The sequence below is a fragment of the Crocodylus porosus genome, unplaced genomic scaffold, assembly GCF_001723895.1.
Source record: "Crocodylus porosus isolate Cpor-Errol unplaced genomic scaffold, CroPor_comp1, whole genome shotgun sequence".
In the NCBI taxonomy this organism is placed as follows: domain Eukaryota; kingdom Metazoa; phylum Chordata; order Crocodylia; family Crocodylidae; genus Crocodylus; species Crocodylus porosus.
This window is the reverse complement of record NW_017728933.1, coordinates 3,981,109-4,002,001: the sequence shown is the minus strand read 5'-3', so window position 1 is coordinate 4,002,001 and position 20,893 is coordinate 3,981,109. Positions and strand designations below refer to the sequence as shown.

General features: G+C 51.5%; 2 protein-coding genes across 5 annotated transcripts in view; one reads left to right on the top strand and one right to left on the bottom strand.

The window, feature by feature from the left end:
* The first annotated feature begins 6 nt into the window (after window positions 1–6).
* Window positions 7–17,555, top strand: PAX8 (paired box 8). Of its 2 annotated transcripts, none has more exons than XM_019546002.1 (10): window positions 7–95; window positions 12,998–13,163; window positions 13,389–13,586; window positions 14,284–14,372; window positions 14,754–14,870; window positions 15,191–15,366; window positions 15,610–15,700; window positions 16,511–16,609; window positions 16,902–16,985; window positions 17,238–17,555. In XM_019546002.1, exons 1-10 carry the CDS (start codon window positions 71–73, stop codon window positions 17,309–17,311), a joined length of 1,119 nt encoding a protein of 372 aa, XP_019401547.1. In that variant the 5' UTR covers window positions 7–70; the 3' UTR covers window positions 17,312–17,555. The 2 variants fall into 2 exon arrangements, with proteins under 2 accessions (XP_019401547.1, XP_019401546.1); XM_019546001.1 differs by having other exon boundaries at window positions 13,386–13,586.
* Window positions 17,556–18,544: 989 nt separating this feature from the next.
* The window catches only part of LOC109317367 (PH and SEC7 domain-containing protein 4-like), a 9,586-nt gene continuing 7,237 nt past the window's right edge, over window positions 18,545–20,893 (bottom strand). For all 3 annotated transcript variants that reach the window (XM_019545999.1, XM_019545997.1, XM_019546000.1), the window contains 4 exons: window positions 20,725–20,870; window positions 20,467–20,611; window positions 19,973–20,116; window positions 18,545–19,356 (listed from right to left, as the gene is read on the bottom strand). In XM_019545999.1, the coding sequence (XP_019401544.1) occupies window positions 19,114–19,356; window positions 19,973–20,116; window positions 20,467–20,611; window positions 20,725–20,870 (678 nt within the window). In that variant the 3' untranslated portion in view covers window positions 18,545–19,113. The remainder of the gene's footprint in view (window positions 19,357–19,972; window positions 20,117–20,466; window positions 20,612–20,724; window positions 20,871–20,893) is intronic.

The following is a 20,893-nucleotide window of genomic DNA, read 5'->3' as shown; positions in this document are numbered from 1 at the left end:
AGGCTTTGGGGGAACTCCCCCCCGCCCCCGCCCCGCGCCAGGCGCCTGCCGGATCAGCTGCGGACACACCATGCCCCACAACAGCCTGCGCTCAGGTGAGCCCCTGCCCCGGCTTGGCCCCCTCCCACGGGCGGACCCACGCAGCTTCCCGCGGGGGGGGGGGCGAAAACCGGGCAAGGGTCGGATTCCCCGCCTGCCCACAGCCCGGAGGAGATCCCCGGGGTTTGCCCTCCTCGTGGCCGGGCCTGGAGGGGTTACGCCGGGTTAAGAGAGGCAGAGGGTCCGACCGTCTGTTAACTTCCCTCCTTGCCCCTGGTCAGTGTCACCCCGTCTCGGGTCAGTGTGCCCCGCCCTTGCCCAGAGGGGAGGGGGTGTCTCTGCGCCGAGAGAGCCCGTGTGTCCCCTCTGTCCTGGGTGTGGGGGCTGTGGATCCCGCGTGGGCTATGCAGGCACACACACGTGTGTGGCGTGCTCAATAGCCGGGCTGTGGATCTTTTTGTACCCCCAGTAGGAATCCTCTCCCCCCCCCTTTTTTTTTTTCTTGCTAGCTGGGGGCTGGTCGATCCCACGGGTTTATTTCCCCACGCGTGTATCCTGGCTGGTGGCTCTGGGGCGGAGGGGGGGGGAGGGTGTCCGGGGGTATTGCTAGGCGTGCTGTCCAAACGACACGATCCTGCTCCCCCTGCAAGGCTGGGGTGTAAACACAATTGGATCCACCCACTCCTAGACGACCACGGGGCTCTGATCCGGGTTATTCTGGGGTGCGGGGGGAGGTCCGAGTCAGTGTCACCCCCTTGCCTCCCATCCCCTTGACCCGCCGCATCCCGTAACAAGCCAGCGCCCTAATGGTAGTTTCTCCCAGCGCAGATTCCCTCCCTCGTGGCATCTGCTCGCGGCCCCACTTCTCCTCCCCACGCCCGGGGCTCATTCGGATTAATTAAACTGCCGGAATAAATGTCTGCCCGAAGGAGTAAAACTCGTCATAAACCCCAGGGCTAGCTCTTAACAGGCTTCTTCCTTCCTGCCTAGTTTCCACTTGATCTGGGGTAACGTGCCCCGTGTGGTCGCTTCATTCGGATCAAAATGCAGCGTCACAAAGTGTCTGAGCTTGGGGGGGATGTAGGCTGTTCCAGCCTGGGGAGGAAACCCGCTGAGCCAGGAGGGTTGGTTTAGGGTTAGCTTCGGTTGTGGGGGTTTAGAGTTGAAAGGGGTCTGGTTTTGAGGGTTTTTTTTGTGGGGGAAAGAGTTTTGGCAGGGTCGGTGGTTAGACTGTTGGGGGGTTGTGTTTGGGGTTTTCTAGCTCTTAGATTTTGGGGTATTTTTCGTGTTTGGGTTTTAGTGGGGGTTGTCCGGGGTTTCTAGCTCAGCATCTTGGGTGGTTTTGCATTCCTGGTTTGTGGGGGGAGTAGATATCAGGGAGTTTTAGATCCTACATTTCAGGAGGGTTTCGATTTCAGAGGGTTTTGGATCCCAGATTTCAGGGCTTTGTAGTTCCTAGATTTGGTGGGGGGAGTATATTTCAGTTTGGGGGGTAGTTCCTTGATTTCAGGGATTTGTGTTTGGGGGGTTTTAGTTCCTGGATTTTAGGGGATTGTCGATATCTAGGAACTGAATAACACCCTAAACACTAAAACCCTAAAAATCTAGGACCTAAAACCCCCTGAATTTGGAGTTTGTGTTGAGGGGCTTTGAAGTCCTAGATTTCAGAGTTGTGGAGATTTCAGGGGGTATTTTAGCATTCACTGTTTTTCAAGTCTAGGATTTCAGGGTTTTCTAAGTCTTCAGGATTTTCCAGTTCTTAGATCTCAGGGTTTTAGTGTCTGGGGTGGGGCATTTAGATCCCAGATTTGAGGCGGGGGCGGGGGGGCACGTAGATTTCAGGATTTTCTGACATCTAGGAGGTAAACTCCCCATAACATTTAAAAAACAAACAACAAAACCAAACCCAAAATATGTATACACACAAACCTTGAAATCTAAGAATTGAAAAACCGTCAACACCCCCCTCCTTCCCCCCAAATCTAGGGACTAGAAAACCCTGCATATGAAACCCCCTGGAAACAGGGATTTTTGATTCCTAAATTTGAAGGCTGCTGAGATTTGAGATTTCAGGATTTTTTTTTAGTGCCTTGGGTTTTTTAGTTGTTAGATTTCAGGGTGTTCTAGTGCCTGGGGGTTTTAACTCTTAGATTTAAGGGTGTTTTAATATTTGGGGTTTTGAGGTCTTAGATTTCAAGGTTTTTCACTATTTGGGGTTTTTAGACGTTAGATTTTAGGTGAGGTTAGTGCCTACAGGTTTTAGCTCATAAATGTCAGGGGCTTTTCTAATTCCTGGTTGTTTTTTTAGCTCTTCAATTTCAGGGTGTTTTGGTGCCTCAGGTTTTTTAGCTCTTAGATTTCAGGGTGCTTTAGTATTTGGGGATTTTAGCTCCTTTTCAGGTATTTTTTAGTGCCTGGGGTTTTTAGCATGTGAGGATTTCAGTGTTTAAAGGGGTTTCATTCTCAGCTCTCAGGGTGTGTTAGATGTTAATGTTGTTTAGTCTGTAGAGTTTAGAGATTTTTTAAGATTTACGGGGAAGTCTGTGGGGGGGGCTTGTTTCTGGCAGGTAGCTTTTAGGGCTTTTTCAGTTCATTTCAGGAATTTCTTTTCTTTTTATGATACTGGTTTTCTTTAGTGCTGAAGGTATTTGCACTTCCATCTGTGTCCAGCTGCTTGTTCTTGAGGGTCTTTCTTTCGACTTTCTAGCCCCGGCAGTCCAGGAAATATAGGAGGGGCAAAGAGTTTGGTGGGGCGATGGTTTTGATGGGACAGTTGTCCCTGAAGAGATCTCATCCACAAACCTCTTTGCCTCCCCACTCTAAAACATATTTATATTTTTCGTTCTTAAACTCTCTGATTATTCACAATTAATATTTGGCCTGGAGGTGTGTTTTTGTAGCTTTTCCTCTTTTGTCATTTTAAGTGATCCCCCCCCCCACCACGTGAATTTGTTCTAGTAATAGAGTGAGGTTGTTGCTGTGATAGCCTAGGAAGGATGAGAGAGGCAAGGAAGTCTTAGCTGGTGTAATAAAACTTGGTTGCCCTATGTTGCTGGGATAGAGTTAGATGAGCTTTCAGATCCAAGATATTCAAATCTTTCCTTTGGGTCCTCTGGGTTTTTTAGTGTGGGGTTTTTCTGTTTTGTTAATGGTTTAATTTGCTGATTATTCTTGGGGGGGCTTCTTGGGTTTTATTTTTAACCTTAAGAACTAAGAAACTAAAAAGGAGAATCAGCTTTATATCTCTTTAAAAGGGCTCTGAAGGAATCATTTGACATATATACAAACCTGTTTGGAAATCAAGTGATTGTGCGTGTGTATATGTGTATGCCTGCATGCATGCATATGAATGGAGAGCTCTGTGTGTATGGATATTCATGTGCATGGATGTGTGCATCTGTATGTGCATGTATGGACGTGAGTGTGCGTGCACACCTGTGTGTCGATATGTGTATGTATGCCTGTGTGTAGATGTGTGTGTGCGCCTATGTGTGTGTATATGCACGGCTATATGCATGTATGTGTGTGTTTGTGTATGTATGTGTGTGGATATGCGTGCGTAAGTGTATATGCAAGTCTATATGCACGAGTGTGTGTATGCATAGCTATGTGTGCGTGTGGATGTGTGTGGATGTAAACATTGGAAAAGGGTATTTGTATATGGGGGAAAAGCTTCTTTTAGAACAGGTTTGTATAAAAAGGGTATTTTAGAAGAGAAAAAGTATATTTTAGAGCAGGTTTGCATAAAGAAAAGAAGTATTTTAGAACAAGTGTATATATGGGGAAAAGCGCTTTTTAGAAGATATAAAACCATCTTAAAAATAAACTCTTATATGAAACCCTTTCAGAAAAAAATAAATTTTTTCCCTATGAAAACGTGTTATAAAAACACTTTTGTACAGGAAAAACCCATTACAGGGATAACCTTTGTAAGAGACAAATAAGTTACCAACAAACTTTTCAGTAAAGAAAATATGTTTTTCCTATTAAAAAGTGCGTGTAACCTGTTTTCATAGTAAAAACTTTGTAACATTTTTTAAAAATTAAAAAGTACGTCTAATATGCTTTCATAATAAAAAGGGTTTTTTGGAACATAATTTTCTATTAAAAAGTGGATTTTTGTAACATATGCTAGAAAAATAAACTTAAATATGAAAACAGGTTATAAAATTAACTTTTTAATAGGAAAAGCACGGTACAAAAATACACTTTTTTTGGTAACATTTTTCTGGTAAAGTGCATTTTTAACGCTTTCTTATTAAGAAAGAGGTTTTTGTATCATGGTCTTATAACATTTTCCCATTAAGAAGTTTTTTGTACCATGTTTTTCTATTACATTTTAGCATGAAAACAGATTATAAAATGGACTTACGAAAAATTTTGTTAGAAAAATAAATTTTAATAGGAAAACCATGTTACAAAAAGCTTTTAATAATTACAACATGTTTTTCCTATTAAAAAGTCCATTTTAAAACCTGTTTTCATGATTGAAACGTTTTTTGTAACATGGTTTTCTATTAAAAAGGTTTTCTGGAACAGATTTTTTTCTATTAAAAAGTTCCGTTTTATAACATGTTTTCATAGTAAAAAGGTTTTTTGGAACACATTTTTCTGTTAAAAAGTGTATTTTTTGAATATAGTTTTCCCTATTAAAAGTGCATTTCATAACTTGTTCTCAAAGAGCACTTTTTAATATGAAAATACGTTATAAAATGTGCTCCTTAATAAAAGAATACCCAGTACAAAAATACACATTTTGGTAATGGTTTTCTGTTAAAGCGTATTTTTGTAATAAGTTTTTCTGTTAAAGTCGATTCCTCTAACATTGTTTTTCTTGTGAAAAGTACATTTTATAACTTGTTTTCCTATCAAAAAGTTTTGTGTAACATGCTTTTGTATTATAACATATTTTCATACCAAAAGTAATAGGAAAAACATGTTACACAAAACTTTTTAATAGGAAAACAGGTTATAAAATGCACTTTTTCATAGGAATAAGCATGTTAGAAAATCAAACTTTTAATAGAAAAACGTTACAAAAAGTTTGTAATAATGAAAACATGGTTTTCCTGTTCAAAAGGGCCTTTGATAACCTGTTTTAATAGGAAAACAGGTTATAAAAGGCCCTTTTTAATAGGAAAAATATGTTTTAATTATTAAATGCTTGTTTGTATCATGTTTGTCTATGGAAAAGGTCATTTTCTTATATGTTTGTTTTTTCTATGAAAAAGGTGCTTTTTATAGCCTGTTTTCATACTAAAAAGTAGAGTAATAGGAAAAAAAAGTTCCAAAAAACTTTTAAATAGGAAACTATATTATAAAATGCTCTTTTAACAGAAAAAAGCCATTACAAAAATCCACTTTTTTATAGAAAAATTCTGAAAAATAGACCTTTTGATAGGAAAAAATGTTACAAAAATCACCTTTTTTATATAAAAAAGTTCTAAAAATAAAATAGTATTTTTCCAATTTGTTTTTTAGCTTCTAGGGTTTTGATTTGAGGTTGATTATTAGCCTCTGGGTTTTTTGCTTTTGCTTTCATGTCCACATGCCTCAAACTTCTTCAGCTACTGAAAACCCCTCAAGTTCGACACCTGTCTTGGTTCTTACTGGCCAAAAACATAGACTCCATTTTGAGGCTTTTTGCTCTCATTCCGAGGTGTTTTCCAATTCCCTTCCCTGGGGAACCCCTCCCAAAAAAAAACTGAAACAAATTTACCCCACAAAACAAAACAACTTAATTCCTCTCAAAATCAGGATTTTCTTGGGCATAAAAGACCCATATTCTTTGTCTACAGAAAGATCCACTCCACTGGTTAGATTTCCACCCTCCGTGAGGCCCTGCAAAGGTTTTGAATGGGATTTTAACTGCGCTGTTTTGGACTTTGGCTGTCGCTTCTTCTGCCGGGATCCTTTCTAGTGCCTGACTCTGGCAGGATGGAGGTCCCATGTCTTGTAGGTTGAGGGGTGGGGGGCATCTTTAATGAAACCAAATGTGGATCCCAGCCTGGCCCAGTTAGAACACAAGTGATTTCTCGGTGCAAGATTCCCATTGTTGGGTGGGGAGAATATTTTAAAGGCCTCCAAAGAACTAATAAAAATCCATTTTTGGGGGGGAGGGGTGAGAAACCCCTGATTTTTGGTGTGTTTCTGGATGGTGGCATACATGTCTTGTCTTTCTCCAGACAGCAGAAAACAGGTCTTGGACAGCTCTTGGCTTGAATGTGAGATTATTTGGTCCAGATGGGTCTCCCCCTAACTTCTGAAAGTTAATTAGAAGATGGTCAGCTGCCGAATCCCGGATAAGTAGCTTCTCAGGCTTTGGTAGCTGCCGTGATGGATGGGCTGTAATGGATTTGGATGGGGACTTCTCTATTTTTTTAATTTATTTTCTTTTTGCTTCTTTATCATCTCATTATAAATCTAAGTTCACCCACTCTGGGCGATGGGGGTGAGGAGAGTTTAATTAATTACAAAGGGGAAAGCTGTTTTAATGGGATCTGGGCTGGGGATCAGGGTAGGGGCAGTGACCACAAGGAAAGGGATCCAGCCTCTACTGAGGTTGGGGGGTCAGAAGAGGGGCCTTGTGGGCTGGACCTGGCAATGAAGGTTAAATTAATAATCTGGGTAGGGCTTCTTAGAGGTGCTGATAGGTGCTTTCCAGCAGGGCTGTAACTTAGCACAGATTTGCATGTGTCATTTGCATATTAATCTGTATTAATTGGAGGTTGTCTGTCCACAGTGCAGATATGTATGGAAAACATACCCAACTATATTTGGCTATGAGATACAGACAAAATACAGTGCAATGTAATGCATAGCATATATTGCATTGATTATGTTAGGCTATAATGTATAACAAATATTGAATTAATTACAAAATGAATTAATTGCATAATTTAATTACATAATGATATAATGCATGGCATATATGGCATTAATGACCTAGTGTAATAATTATAGTACATTACATTATGTTATATTGTATAACATATAGTGTATTGATTACATTATAACTATAACACATTGGATTAATTCAATAATGCCATAATGTATGACATAACCTAATTAAGGCAGTGTGCTATAATTATATTGTCTTAATGAAGTGATGTCATAATTATAACATAATGTAATTAATGTAATAGACCATATATGCTGTATATACATACAGTTATCCATAGACGTGTCCTTGCACACACATATAGAGGAGTGAGTGTGTCAGCATTATTTATAAAGGTATAAAACACCCTCATCTGCAAACCTTGTGTTCACAGTGTGTGTGCCTGAGTTGGGGGGAGGTTTATTTTACAAGGGGGTCTGTACCAGTTTGCTTTGTTTAGTTTGTTATACATAGAAGAAGTTATCTGCAGAAGCATGTGTTTTATCCTCTCTATCCTCTGTGTAGTGATCTATTATATACATGTGTGTATAGATATATATATGTGTGTGTGTGTGTGTGTGTGTAGATACATATATATATACACATATGTTTGTGGGTATATAAATGCATGTGAGTACATATATATATATCACACCCACCCACATGCTGTTAGTATAAAACCTATATACATACCTCCTACCTTGGGTACAAACATGCATATATTTGTATGAATCTTTATATATGCCTCCCTTTATATATGCATATATGAAGATATACTTTGCATACCTGAAGATGCAGATCCCAGTACATCCTTTGTGTATGTGAAACTATGCTTTGTATATCCATCCTTTACACGTACACGTGTGCGGTATGGAAGTGAATGTAGTTCAATGCATTTGAGTGATGTCTAAAATGTTATCTACAGAGTGAGAGCGTGTGCATGTGCATGTGATTTTCCCAAGTGCAAGTGTGGGGTGGTGGGAGCAAAATGACTGCACATGTGTAAGGCTTGATGTGTACAGAGCATGTAGAGGCATGATCTATGTCACTAGCATTGAGAGAGGCCATGACAATCTGAAGATAGGCAGGAGGCTGAGGGGAGCTTGCACTTTGTAAATTAGCTTGAACAGAAACTGGGATACCTCTGAGCTCTCTGGTCACCTCTGAGCTCTGCTGTGTGTATCAAACAGGGATACGCTTCTCCATGCGTGTGGTGTGATTTGCAATTTGCCCAAGAGAGTGAGGCAGGGTGAAGCCAGGCTGATCAGGGAAGGGAATGTATTTTATGACCATAATGGATGGAGAGGAGAGAGATGAGCCATAGGGCGATATGTGTCCTTCATCTGGCTGTGACGGTTCTGCCGGCAAGAGTATGCATGTTTTATCTGTATGGTGGTGCATATGCATATATAATAATGCATATTCATATATGCACATATGTGTGTGTGTGTATGTGTGTGTGTGTGTGTGTACACACACACATACCTGTATATCTATGCATATACACACACAAGCTAATATATATAATAGCAGCTGTCAACTACCTGAAGGGTAGTTATGAAGAGGATAGAGCTCGACTGTTCCCACTGATGACAGATGACAGAACAAGGAGCAGTGGTCTAAAGTTACAGCAAGGGAAATTGAGGTTAGATACTAGGAAAAACTTTCTCACTAGGAGGGTAGTAAAGCAGGTTCCCTGGAGAGGTGGTGGAAACTCCATCCCTAGTGATTTTGATCCAGCTAGACAAAGCCTTGGTTGAGATGATCTAGCTGGGGCTGGTCCTGCTTTGAGCAGAAGTTGGACTAGATGTGACCTGGAGTTCCCTTCCAACCCTCATTTTCTATGATATATGTATATCTAGTGCATATGCATATATCATGGTGCATATGCATGTGTATGCCTGTGTATGCATATAGTAATGCCTAAGCATATACTACAGTGCACCTATATATATATAGTAATATATATAGTATATGCATTGATTATATATTTACACATGCATCTCATAGCATACACACATGCATCCATTATATGGCATGTACGGATAATAAATATATAATATAATTTGATGGATACATCATGGTGCATATGCATGTGTATAGTCTATGAATCTACATGTGTGTGTATAATCAAGGCATACACATGTACGTGTGTGTCCTGATGCATATACTATGGTGCATAAGTATATTAGTATATACATCAATTAACCACACAGACACCATAAAACCTGATGCATATGCAAATCTATAATCAGAGCCTGGTGGGGGGTGTTTACACACACACACACACACGGTACAGTGGTGCATATGTGTGTGTATATATAATTGTTGCTTATGCATGTAACACGGTGCATGTACATATATGGAAATCAATACCTAGGCATAGAAAAAGAGAGAGATGTGTAGGTTTATACCACACTGTATATGCATATATATAATGGATGCATAGGCACATATAAGGATGTACACGTGTGTGTGTGTGTGTGTGTGTGTGTGTGTGTGTGTGTGTACAAATTGGTGCACAGACATGTATACAGCTTGGTGGTTTATGGGTGCGTAAGGCAGACACACGCCTGTATTCCCTGTGTATGCATCGGCACAAAATATGTTTGCTGGCCCCTATACCAGTTGCAAGCCCAGTGTGTCGCTGGCAAGGATGCTGGAAGTGCCTGCAGGGGGTGGGGGAATGATACCTGTATCCCTAGCAGGGCCTTGGGGTGTGTCTGGGGCAATTAGTCTGTTTGTGATGTCATGGCATGAAGTCACAAGATTCCCTCACAATGCCCCTGAAACTATGATGCCACCCAGCCTGCCATGATGTTGTGGCTGCTTTATCCCTACTGTTGTATCCTATTTCTGACCCCGTCTCACCCCCAGTCTAACCAGGGCGTGCCTATTCTCCTGCCTCAGTTTCTCCCCTTGGTTCCCTAGGCCCATGCCTGGGTAGAAGGGGAGGTGCTGACTGAGTCATTGAAGCCATTAATTTGTCATTAACGATTAAACAACCTGGGCTCTGGACTCTGCCCAGCCCCACAGCCACCTCCCACGAAGCCAGGAACCACTCCAGACTGGAGCTGACCCCTTTCCCCCTTGCTTGGCACCTCCTCCCTGACCCAACTGGATTCATCAAGCCAGGCCAAAAAATAATCCAAGGACAGTGTTTCTTTTACTGGTGAGGATTAAAAGGAGGTTTCCTTTGGAGGCATGAGCTATCATCCTTAAGAGCCTGATTCCTCCCTTAGCTGCCCTTCTCCTTGCCTTCCCTAATGAACAGACTAAAAGCTGGCTTCAGTAGGGTTTATACCCGGGAAGTGAAGAGTTTAGCAGGAGCAGGGTAGCTTATGAGCCATGGGGTGGAGCTGCCACCATAATGGATGGCAAAAGAAAAGCCAGCTTAATTAGAGCTGTTAACACCTGGGGAGTGAATTGTTTAGCAGGAATTGAGTAGTTTATGCTTTGGACTGAAGAGCTGAGCAGGCGTGAGGTAGCTTAGCCCTGGGTTGGAGATGCCCTTCTCCATGCCTCCCTTAATGGGGTGGCAGAAGAAAGGCCAGTTTATTTAGGGTTGTTAATGCCTAGGGAGTGAAGAGCTCAGTAGGAATCGGGTAGCTTATGAGCCTTGGAGTGGAATGACTGGACAACTGTATCTACACAGCACTGACTTGTGTTAATTGCCCGCCCCCCCCCCTTATTTCCCCACTGGGTTTTTGTGTCCCAGTATTACCCCAGATCCTCATAAACTGTCCCCTGGGGCTAGCTACTGGCTTGGTTTAACCCCTCCGCAGGTTAAACCAGGACAAATCTGTAATGTGTCCAGCCCTGAAGGGGGTTAAATCCAGCCTGATTTGATGGGGGGTCAGAGGGTTGGGGGGAGGAGTAGTCTTGAGACGGGAAGACAAAGGCGCCTTCGCTGGCTGCGGGGGTGCGTGAAATTAGGCGGTCACGGCGCCATGAGCGCCGTTAATTAGCAAGGGGAAATCGGCGCAGATGCGCCTGACGAGCTCAGCATCTCATCAGGCCTTGGTTACCCACAGCTCCCCCCTCCTGGCTCCCAAACCTACTAGGGTGATTATTGTTGGTTTAATAGGGTCTTTGATCCTGGGGGGGTATCCTAAGCTTGTGGTGGGGGGGCTGATCCTGGGTCTTAAAGCTGGAAGGTAAAATTGGGGGTCTTCTCCTAGCCCCCCCATCTCTGCGGCAGAGCCAGTCTCCCCCTTACTCGGTGCTGGATCATAAACCTTGGGATGGAAGCAGCTGAGCTAGGGGCTGCTGTGGTGGGCTGCTGGGAAGGGAGGGGCTTGGAGGTATTTAACCCCTCATTGCCTAGCGTTGAGGGAGGGCTGCTTATATCTTGCAGAGACCCCCATGCAAAAAAAAAAAAGATGATGCAGGGATTGAAGGGCTTTCCTTGTTGCCCCGATGGCCAGAGCCATCCTCCCTGCATCCCAGCTTAGCTCCTGGCCTCAGTTTCTCCTTCATAGTTTCATAGTTGGTAGGGTTAGAAGGGACCTGAGTAGATCATCTAGTCCGACCCCCTGCCCTGGCAGGAAAGAGTACTGGGGTCAAATGACCCCAGCAAGGTGTTCATCTAGCAAGTACCTTCTCGCAGTCCATCCCACACTGGGTCTGGGTTTGCATAGTGCCTGGCACGGGGTACCCCAGTCCAACTCTGGAGGTGATAGGGTGTGAAGGCTCGGAGGGTGTTGTCATGTCAGAAGGCCTAGCTCCCGATGACATGGGGCCAGGCTGCACAGGGTGCTTGGAGATGTACAAAGAGCTCCCTGATAGAGCGCCACAGTCAAAGGGGGGAATTATCCCTTGTTAACAATAATACCAAAGTGACATCAAGGATCCCGGGAGCCAAAGGAGCTGCAATTAGGGTAACATCCCATGGGTGGAAGCCATGAAGCCAGCTGGCCAGGCAAGCTGGTGTCCAAACATTTGCAAAGAGTTGGACAAGGGCTCTGTGGTTTCCTGGGACTCTGGGGGACATGGGTGATGGGGGGCTGGGAAGAGGGCTCCAAGTGTTCACAAAGTCATTGAGGGCTCATGTGAAGCTCTGGGTTCACTGGGAACTGGGGCTTTAGGGGATGTGGGTGATGTCAGGGCTGGGATGATTGCATCCAAAAATTTGCAAAGAGCTGGCCAGTGGCTTGTGTGGAGCTCCGTGGTCTCCAGAAGCTGAGGCATCAGGGGATGTGGGTGATGGGGGTGCTGGGATGATGGCATCCAAGAGTCCACAAAGAGCTGACCAAGAGCTCACATGAGGCTCTGAAGTCGCTAGGAGCTGGGGCATTGGGGGATGTGGGTGGTATGTGGGGTGGGGCTGGGATGATGCTGAGGCCTAGTCAGGGAGGGAACAGTATGGAGTCTGCTGAGGAGGTGAATGGTCCCCAGTGAGGCTGTGGAATTTTTAGGGGGCATCCAGGTGGAGTGGTGGGGGCAATACAGTCGCCCCAGGAGGAGGCTTTTTCTCTGTGGGTCCCCACCCCCAGGAGGGCCCCAGCCAGCTGCCTCCAGCCTGGGCAGGGAGGAGTTAATTTAAAGATGCAGATTAATAGGGGAAGTGGAGGGAGGCGGGGAATCACTAGCAGCAGGGGGAAATTGGGCCACACTAATAGCACCAAGGGAGCCGTTAGTGGCACTGCTGCATTGATGACTAACGAGGGGAGGGGGTGAGAGCCTGGTGGGGGAGGGGAGGGGTCGGCAGGGGTGTAAGGCCCCGATCCAGTGCCCTGTAGCCTGATTCAGCTTAGTGGTCCCCCTGCCCTTCCCTGTCCCCCCTGCAGGCAAAAGGGTGGGGCCCATGGGCTGCCCATCTCTCTGTCACACACCACCTGCTTTCACATGCCACATGCTTGCACACACATGCAATTAGATCCTAGAGAGCAGCAAGGCTGGTCCAACCCCAGGTGGGCCTGGTCCTTGTGGCAAGGATATTGCTGGGGTGTCAAGCACACGTGTACAGACTCAGCATGTGCACATGCTATGCACCCGCACCCACTGGGGCTCCTGATTCCCCGATTCCCCCCTTGAGACTCAACTGATCCTCGTGGTGACCCTCCCTCCTCCCTGCAGGCCACGGAGGGCTGAACCAGCTGGGTGGAGCCTTTGTGAACGGGCGTCCGCTGCCTGCTGGTGTGCGCCAGCGCATCGTGGACCTGGCCCACCAGGGGGTGAGGCCCTGTGACATCTCCCGGCAGCTGCGTGTCAGCCACGGCTGCGTCAGCAAGATCCTGGGCAGGTAACGGGGGTCCCTCCCTTGCCCCCCCACAGCCATGCCTCAGTTTCCTAAGGCTCAGCTCTGTACCACGCATTCTATGCCTATTTCCCCACACTGGCCTCTTAACCCCCATGCCCCACCAGGCATGCTTCAGTTTCCCCACCTGTCAGACAGGCCTCTAGGCCCCTGGACCGCAGGACCCCCCCCCAGCTTACCAGGGCGGCATCTCCTTGTGTCCTGGAGTAGGTACTATGAGACTGGCAGCATCCGGCCGGGCGTGATTGGGGGCTCCAAGCCCAAGGTGGCGACGCCACGGGTGGTGGAGAAGATTGGAGACTACAAGCGCCACAACCCCACCATGTTTGCCTGGGAGATCCGTGACCGGCTGTTGGCCGAAGGCGTGTGCGATGGCGACACCGTGCCCAGCGTCAGCTCCATCAACCGGTGCGGACTCCCCAGCTCCCCCATCTTCTGGGGGAGTCCTCCCAGCCTGCAGTCCTGGGCCCTGGGAAGCTCCCTAGGGTTCTTGGTGGGCCTCACACATGTGTGCTGGTGCACACACTGTCACACATGTGTAAGCACAGGTGTGCATGAAGTAGCAGGGCCTGCTTGACCTCAGGCTCTGTGTGTGTGAGTAGACACTTGTATGTGTGTGAGCATATGTGCATACACCTGACATGTGTACCCACACAGGCGTCTGTGCATGAAGGCCTCACCCTTGTACATGCCCCCACCCCCACATGTTGAAGACCCTTCCCCTACATTATGTGTTCACACATGGCACGCACCCATACATACGTACCAACATGCTTGTAATACACACATGCGTGGAAACCTGCACACGTGTAGCACATACACTTGCACATGTGGTTGCAACATGTCCACACACCAGTATGTAGCACACACCCATTGGTTCCACCTCCCCCCACATGTACTTGTATGAATATGCATGTAACACACGTGCATATGAATTAAAACCTGCACATACCTATGTGTAGCACGTGTGGGGCTGCAAATATTCATGCCCCTGTATAGTCATGCCCATATACCTATGTGTGTTTGTGCACACATAGATGCCAGCACACACATACATGAATGTGCTGGGCCTGGCTGAACTGCTGTGTTTCTTGCTCCACCCCAGTATCATCCGCACCAAGGTCCAGCAGCCATTCAACCTCCCCATGGAGAACTGCACCATCGCCAAGGCCCTCAGCCCTGGCCACAGCCTCAGTGAGTGACTCTGGGGTCACAGGGAGGTTGTGGGGTCATGGGGCACACCTGCTGGACCCCACCTTTCCCCAGTGCCCCATGAGCATCCACCCACTGCTACAGCAAGGCATCCTGGGAAACATAGCCAGCCCCTGACATGGGCAATGGAGGGGGTGGATCTGGGGGTCTGTATCCCACAGGGCTTTGAGACAAGAGCCCCAAATAGTTGGAGGGTGGGGGGCGGGGGAGAGCACCAAGTTTCTGGCCAACACAAGAGTCCAATCCTGCTCACTCCCCTGGGGATGACTGACAGCCCCTTGGGCCAATCCCTGCTGTAGGAGCAGATCCTGGCCTGGTTCCACCCCAGACTCAGCCGCATCTGCCCCCAACCATGTGCTTCAGTTCCCAGCTCAGCTGTGACCCCCCCAGAGTCACCCCCCTCGGATGCTGGCTACTCCATCACTGGCCTGCTGGGCCTCAGCACCCCCAGCCAGCGCAAGCCTGAGCCCCCAGGATGGGGTATGGGGCAGTTTGGGGAAGGGGGCTGGGGGGATCTGGCAGGGTGCAGGCCCTGGTGGGGGTAAGCTCTGGCAAGCTGTAGGCAGTGGGGTTGGGTGGAGGAGTCTGGAGGTCTGTGGATCCTGGGAGGTTTGTGCCAAGGGGGTTGCAGGACTGGGGGCAGTGGGGCTGGGTAGATTTAGGGACTGCAGACACTGGGTGGGGGCCAGTGGCAGAGGTGGGGCAAATCTGGGGCATCCAGGGGAGCTGTTGGGGCTAGGTGGGGGGATCTGAGGGGAATAGGGGTCCGTGGGGGTTACTGATAGCCTGTTCCTCCATAGGCGAGGAGGAGGGCTGCAGGCTGGGCCTGGGCCCCCCAGGAGGGGGCACTAACCCCCGCAAGCCCCCATGCCCTGATGCCCTGGTGCCACCTCCTCTGGAGCCCCCAGCCTGTGGCTTCCAGCGGCCCCCGGCCCCTGAGCCATACGCCAGCCCTGCACACCCCAAAGCCCAGCAGGTGAGGGCTGGTCCTGGCCAGGAGGCATGGGGACAGGGTGGGGGGACAGGGTGGTTGGGGCTAGGGACAGGTCTGGGGGGTTGGGATGGAGGCTCCTGCAGGGTGTGGGGGCAGGTCTGGGAGGCTGGTGGGGCTGGGCCTGGCCAGAGGGGGTAGGGGCAAGTCTGGAGGCCCTGAAAGGGGCTGGGGGTGGGAGGAAGCTCGGGGGAACTGGGTGGCTTGACCTCCTTTTGAACCCCCCAGGGCCTGTACCCGCTGCCCCTGCTCAGCAGCCCCCTGGAGGACAGCCGTGCCCCCCCCAGCCCTGCCGCTGCGCCCCCAACCTATGGCCCTGGTGAGCCCCCATGGGCAGGGGGGAGGCTTGGGATCCACTCCAAAGGAATGTACCCCCAAATGCCCCCCCTGCTTCTACAGAGATGCCCCCTCTTAGCACAGCCCCCCCCCAATCCCCAGGGAAGGACCCTGGGTGAGTGGATCCCTGGTGGTGGCGGTGGTGGGGAATCCATAAGGGGGATGGGTCTCCAGGAGGGAGGAATCTCTGGGTGGGTGTGTCTCTGAGTTGGTGGATCCCCAATGCATGGATTCCCTGGGTTGGTTGATTCCCTGGGTGGGTGGATTCTGGGTGGATGTGTCCTTCCCTGGTGGGCTGGATCCCTGGTTGTGGGGATGGGGTCATTGGACAAGTGGTTCCCAAGTCATTAGATTCCTGGGTGGGTGGATCCCAAGTGAATGGGTCCATGAGTGGGTGGATCCCTGGTTGTGGGAGAGGGGGTTCCTTGTTTAGGTGCATCCCAAGCAATTGGATCCTTGGGTGGGTGAATTCCAAGCCACTGGATCCTCAGGTGGATGGATTCCTGGTTGTGTGTGTGGGTCCTGGCGGGGTAGATCCCTGGGCAGAAACCACTGGATCCTCAGGTGGGTGGATCCCTAGTTGTGGGAAGCCCTGGGCAGGTGGATCCCAAACAACTGGATCCCCAGGCAGGTGGATCCCTGCCTACTTGTTGTGGTCAATCCTTGCTGTGGGGGCTGTTCCCAGGCAGGGGGTCCCAGACGGGTGCTTCCCTCTGCCAGGCTGGGGGGTTCGGGGAGGTTTGGGGGCTTTCGGAGGTGCCCCCTGCCCCATCTAACCCGTGTCCCCCTGCAGGGCGTGAGCTGGGGGGCCCCACCCTGCCCGGGTACCCACCCCCCATGCCCAGCAGCGGCCAGGGCAGTTTGGCCCCCGCCATCGCCGCCATGGTGGCAGGTAGGGCCCAGCCCAGGGTTCCCAGCTGAGGGGGCCATGGGGCAGGGCTGGGGGGCCCCGGATGCTTTGGTTGCATCCCCAGCGCTGGGGGAGGGGGTCCCGGATACCTGGGTTTCTGTGCTCACCCCTGGGTGGGGAGCGGAGTGGGAATCTGGACACCTGGGATCTCTCTGGGGCTAGTGGCCCCTTGCAGGGGGAGGGGGAGGGGCCAGGACACCTGGGTTCTTTGCCCCCTGCGGGGGTGGGGTGTGCAGCCCTACCCTTGCCCTGAGGTCCTTGTCCCACCCCCTAGGCAGTGAGTACCCCACTGGTGCCTACAGCCACCCGCCCTACAGCTACAGTGAGGCCTGGCGCTTCCCTGGGCCCGGCCTGCTTGGTGAGTGCCCCAGATTCCCTCCCAGCTCTGGGGTGGCGGGAGCACGGCTGGGAGTGAGAGCTGGGAGCCTGGATGCCTGTGTTCTCACCCTTGCCCTCTGGCCCAGTGCCTCAGTTTCCCCAGATCTGACATGGAGGGAACTCAGGCATCCTGCACCCTCAGAGATGGGGCACCCGGACACCTGGGTTGCTTGGGGCAATTGTGGGGGGTACAAATCCCTGACCCTCCCCTAACGGCCCCCCACCCTCCCAGGCTCCCCCTACTACTACAGCTCAGCTGCCCGTGCCCCTGCGCCCCCGCCTGCCACCGCTTATGACCAGCTGTAGCACTTGGAGCTGTGCTGCTGGGGGGCCCAGAAGACTGGGGACATCAGGGCTGGGAGCTCGGACATCTGGGTTCTCTCCTTGTGGTGGCAGGGTGAGAAGGGGAAACTGAGGCACAGAGGATGCGAACCCAGGTGTCCTGCCCCTCCCAACCCCACGCTGGAGCCCTGCCCCCTTCTGTCCCAGGGCGGGGCTTGGCTGGCCCTGCCCCCAAGAGTATGGGATGCTCAATAAAGGCTTTTTCCCTCCATCCTGCCTGTGCTGCCTGTGCTGGGGGTGGGGCTTGGAGGGAGGGACAGACTAGGGGAGGAGCTTGGATGAAATAAGGGGAGAGGCTTGGGGAGGGGGGGAAAGGTGTGACTCTGGAGGCACAGGGTGAGGGAGGGGGTTGTGTCCTGCATGCCTGGGTTCTCTGCCCAGCTCCAGAGGGACAGTGCAGTCCAGGGAGGGGATGAGTTGGGGGTGGAGGGTGCCCATGGGAGCCCACTTGGGTTCACCTCACCTTCCAGGGACACCCCAGCGTCCTCAGCCCCAACCCACTAGGCACCAGGATCTTAACTGCCCCCTCCCCCAACACAGGGTGGGATCCTGGGTCAGATCAGGTGGCTGCACATTGCTCCCCCCAACCCGCAGCAGCCTGGGCACAGGTCCATCTATCGCACTGGTTTATTGCACTGGGAGTGGGAGTGGGGGTGGAGAGGGGTTGACCCCCCGCCCCCGCCCCCTGCAATAGTCTCTGAGGTCAGGAAGCCAAAGGGGAGGGGTCGGGGGGCACCCCAGGGCTGGGTGTAATACCTAGTACCCCCTGTTGGGGGAATCTGAGTTTGCAGCCTGGGCAACAGGGTGTGGAGCAAAGCTGGATCCCCCTGGTGGCCCGAAGCTGTCAGTGCAGTCCTGTCTCGTACCATGGTTGGGGGGGGTGGTCTCTGTGGGATCCTGGGGTCTCCAGTTAGTCCCAAGAGGTTTTCTGGGGGGGTCCCTGGGAGGTCACGGGGGTTCTGGAAGTTCTATGAGAGGGAGCGGGGGGGGAGGAGCTGGTGGGGCTGGGAGGTCCCAGGGGGTTCTTGGAGGGGATCCTGTGAGGGTCTCTGAAGGTCTAAAAGTGAGATCCAGAGAGTCCTAGGGAGTCCAGGGAGGTCTCTGGAAGTCCTAACTGATCCCAAAAGGTCCTGGGGGTCTTTGGGGGTCTGTGAGGTCCCAGGAGGCTCTGTGGGGGGCCCAGGGGTCTCTGGGATGTCCAAGAGGGTTCTGGGAGTCCCTGAGGATTTAGAGGGGTTGTGCAGAGGTCCTGAGGGATCCCTGAAGGTCTGGGAGATATCAGGGGGATCTAGGAGGGTCCCTGCTTGGTTCCAGTGAGTTCTGGAAGGGTCCTGCGGGGTTCTAGTGGGTCCTGGGGCCTCCTGGGAGGCCCAGCAGGGGTTTCTGCGAGTCTGGGTTGTCCCAGAGGGTCCTAGTTCGTCTCAAGGCATCCTGGGGAGGTCTCTGGGTGATGTCCCCAGAAGTTTTGGGGGGGGGTCCCTGAGAGACAGGCCCTGGGGGGCCCCAGGATGTCTATGGAGGATCTCCCAAAGGTCCCTGGGGGTCTGGGATGTCCCAGTGGGTTTTGGGGGCGTCCAGTTGGCCCCGGGGTCTCTGTAGGAAGTCCCTGGAGGTCTCAAGGGTTCCTGTGGTGTCCCAGTGGATCCTGGGGGGTTCCAGAGGGGTCTGGAGGGTCCTGCAGTGTCCCAGTGGGTCTTGGGGGATCCCTGAGGGTCATGGAGAGTCCCAGGGAGTTCTGGGGAGTCCCTGAGGGTCCGGGAGAGAGGTCAGAGTGGGGGACGGGGGCGCCGGGGGACGATGACCCGGCGAATGGTGCGGCGTTCGGACACGTTGCGCTTGACCTTGGCAGAGGCAGGGGTGGGGCGGGCGAGTGAGGGGCTGGACTGGGCCCGAGGCAGCTCGGCAGGGGGTGGGGGGAGCTCCAACCGGTCCTCCCAGCCCCCGGGCCCCACTACACCCCCTTCCAGCCGCGCCTCCAGCACCCGCACGTAGGTCTCCAGCCGGCGCCGCTGTAGGGGGAACAGTGGGGGTGAGGGCCAGGCTGAGCGGGGGACCCCCCGTGCCTCCAATACTCCCTGGTACCTTCTCATAGCCCCCTGGTACTGCCCGATGTCCCCTGATACTCCTTGATATCCCAAGAGGCCCCCTAGTGGCTCAGTTCAAGTCCCTGAGGCCCTCTGGGTGAGGAAATACCCCCACCTGGGACTGTCTGGGCCTAATGAGGCTCCCAGCACCCCTTGTCCACTACCCTTCCCAACACTGGCTGGTGGTAAATGTGTGGGCATCTGACCTCTAACCTCTCACCCTCAAAAATCCCAGGCACATCCCTCCTGACTGCACCCCTGACCTGGGACCCCTTTTCCCCCCCAAATAAAAATTTCCTAGGCACTCCCCTCCTGCCCTTATGTGTGACCCATGACCCCTCACACCCTGCCCGCAAATATCCCAAGTCCCCCCCACATCCAATCTGACCCTGGGCTGAAAACTGTCCCCCACATTGCTCCAGGGCAATTGCCAGGTACCTCCACCCTGGGGCTTTGCTTATGGGATAGATCCACCCCTTTGCTCCTACCCAAGCTTGGGCAGAACACCACCTAGTGCCTGCCCTGGGAGTCAGGGGGTCACCTCATACAGCAGGTAGTCCTTGCGCATCCGGTAGTCATCCAGGCCCCTGCTTCGGCTCCGCGGCTCAGGCAGACTCCGTTGCAGCTCGCCAAGCTCAGCCACAGCCTGGGCCAGCCATGCCTCGTGGGCCCGCAGCTGCTCCTCCTGGGGGGGGAGCAGGAAAGGAGGGGGGTTGTATGTTGGGGGAACAGGTCCCCAGGCCTACCCATGTGTGCACCAGGCCCGCCCACTGTAGACCAAGCCACAGCCACATCTGTTCTAACCCCGCCCACTGCAGCCCAGGTCCTGCCCACTACAGCCAAAGCCTTTCCCACACCTGCCCCAAGAAAAGTTGGCTACAGCTGAGGCTCCACCCACTGCAGCCCAGGCCATGCCCGCACCCAAACCAGGCTCCTCCCTTGCCAGCCAAAGCCTTGCCCACCCCTGCCCACCCAACCTCAGGCCCTGCCCACTGCCAGTAGGCAATTCCCAGGTCCTGGAGGGGTGAGTCTCACCAGGGAGCCACGGCTGGGGGCCGTGGGCAGCACGGGCCGCACGAACTTGCGCTGGGAGCCCACAGCCGCCGGGAAGGGGGGAGCAGAGAGCGCTGCTGCCACCAGGTTGATGCGGGCGACCCACGAGTTCATCTCTTCGGCGCTCCTGGTGGGGTGAGTGGAGGGTGGGTCAGGGGGCTGTGGGTCAGGAGTGAGGGGCACCAGGCGGTTGGGCAGGGGGGCTCCATGTCAGGAGTGAGGGGCACGGGAGGTACTTACGGGGCCTGGAAGAGGACAACGCGCCAGTCGGCTGTCTGCAGGCGGAAGACATGCGGGCGCTTGCTGTACTGGCTCTCGTGCTCAGCTAGGGCGTGATGCACCCCCAGCGGCTCCTCAGCCCCCTGCCCCTCCATCTCGTTCTCGGCCTGCGGGCAGCAGGCATGGGCTC

What these genes read in the sequence shown, in the direction of transcription:
- PAX8 (XM_019546001.1), top strand. Translation starts at nt 71, where the DNA reads ATGCCCCACAACAGCCTGCGCTCAG. An exon ending in AGCGTCAGCTCCATCAACCG is followed by an intron (nt 13,587 to 14,283) that starts GTGCGGACTCCC and finishes GCTCCACCCCAG; the next exon opens with TATCATCCGCACCAAGGTCC. An exon ending in CAGCCCTGGCCACAGCCTCA is followed by an intron (nt 14,373 to 14,753) that starts GTGAGTGACTCT and finishes CATGTGCTTCAG; the next exon opens with TTCCCAGCTCAGCTGTGACC.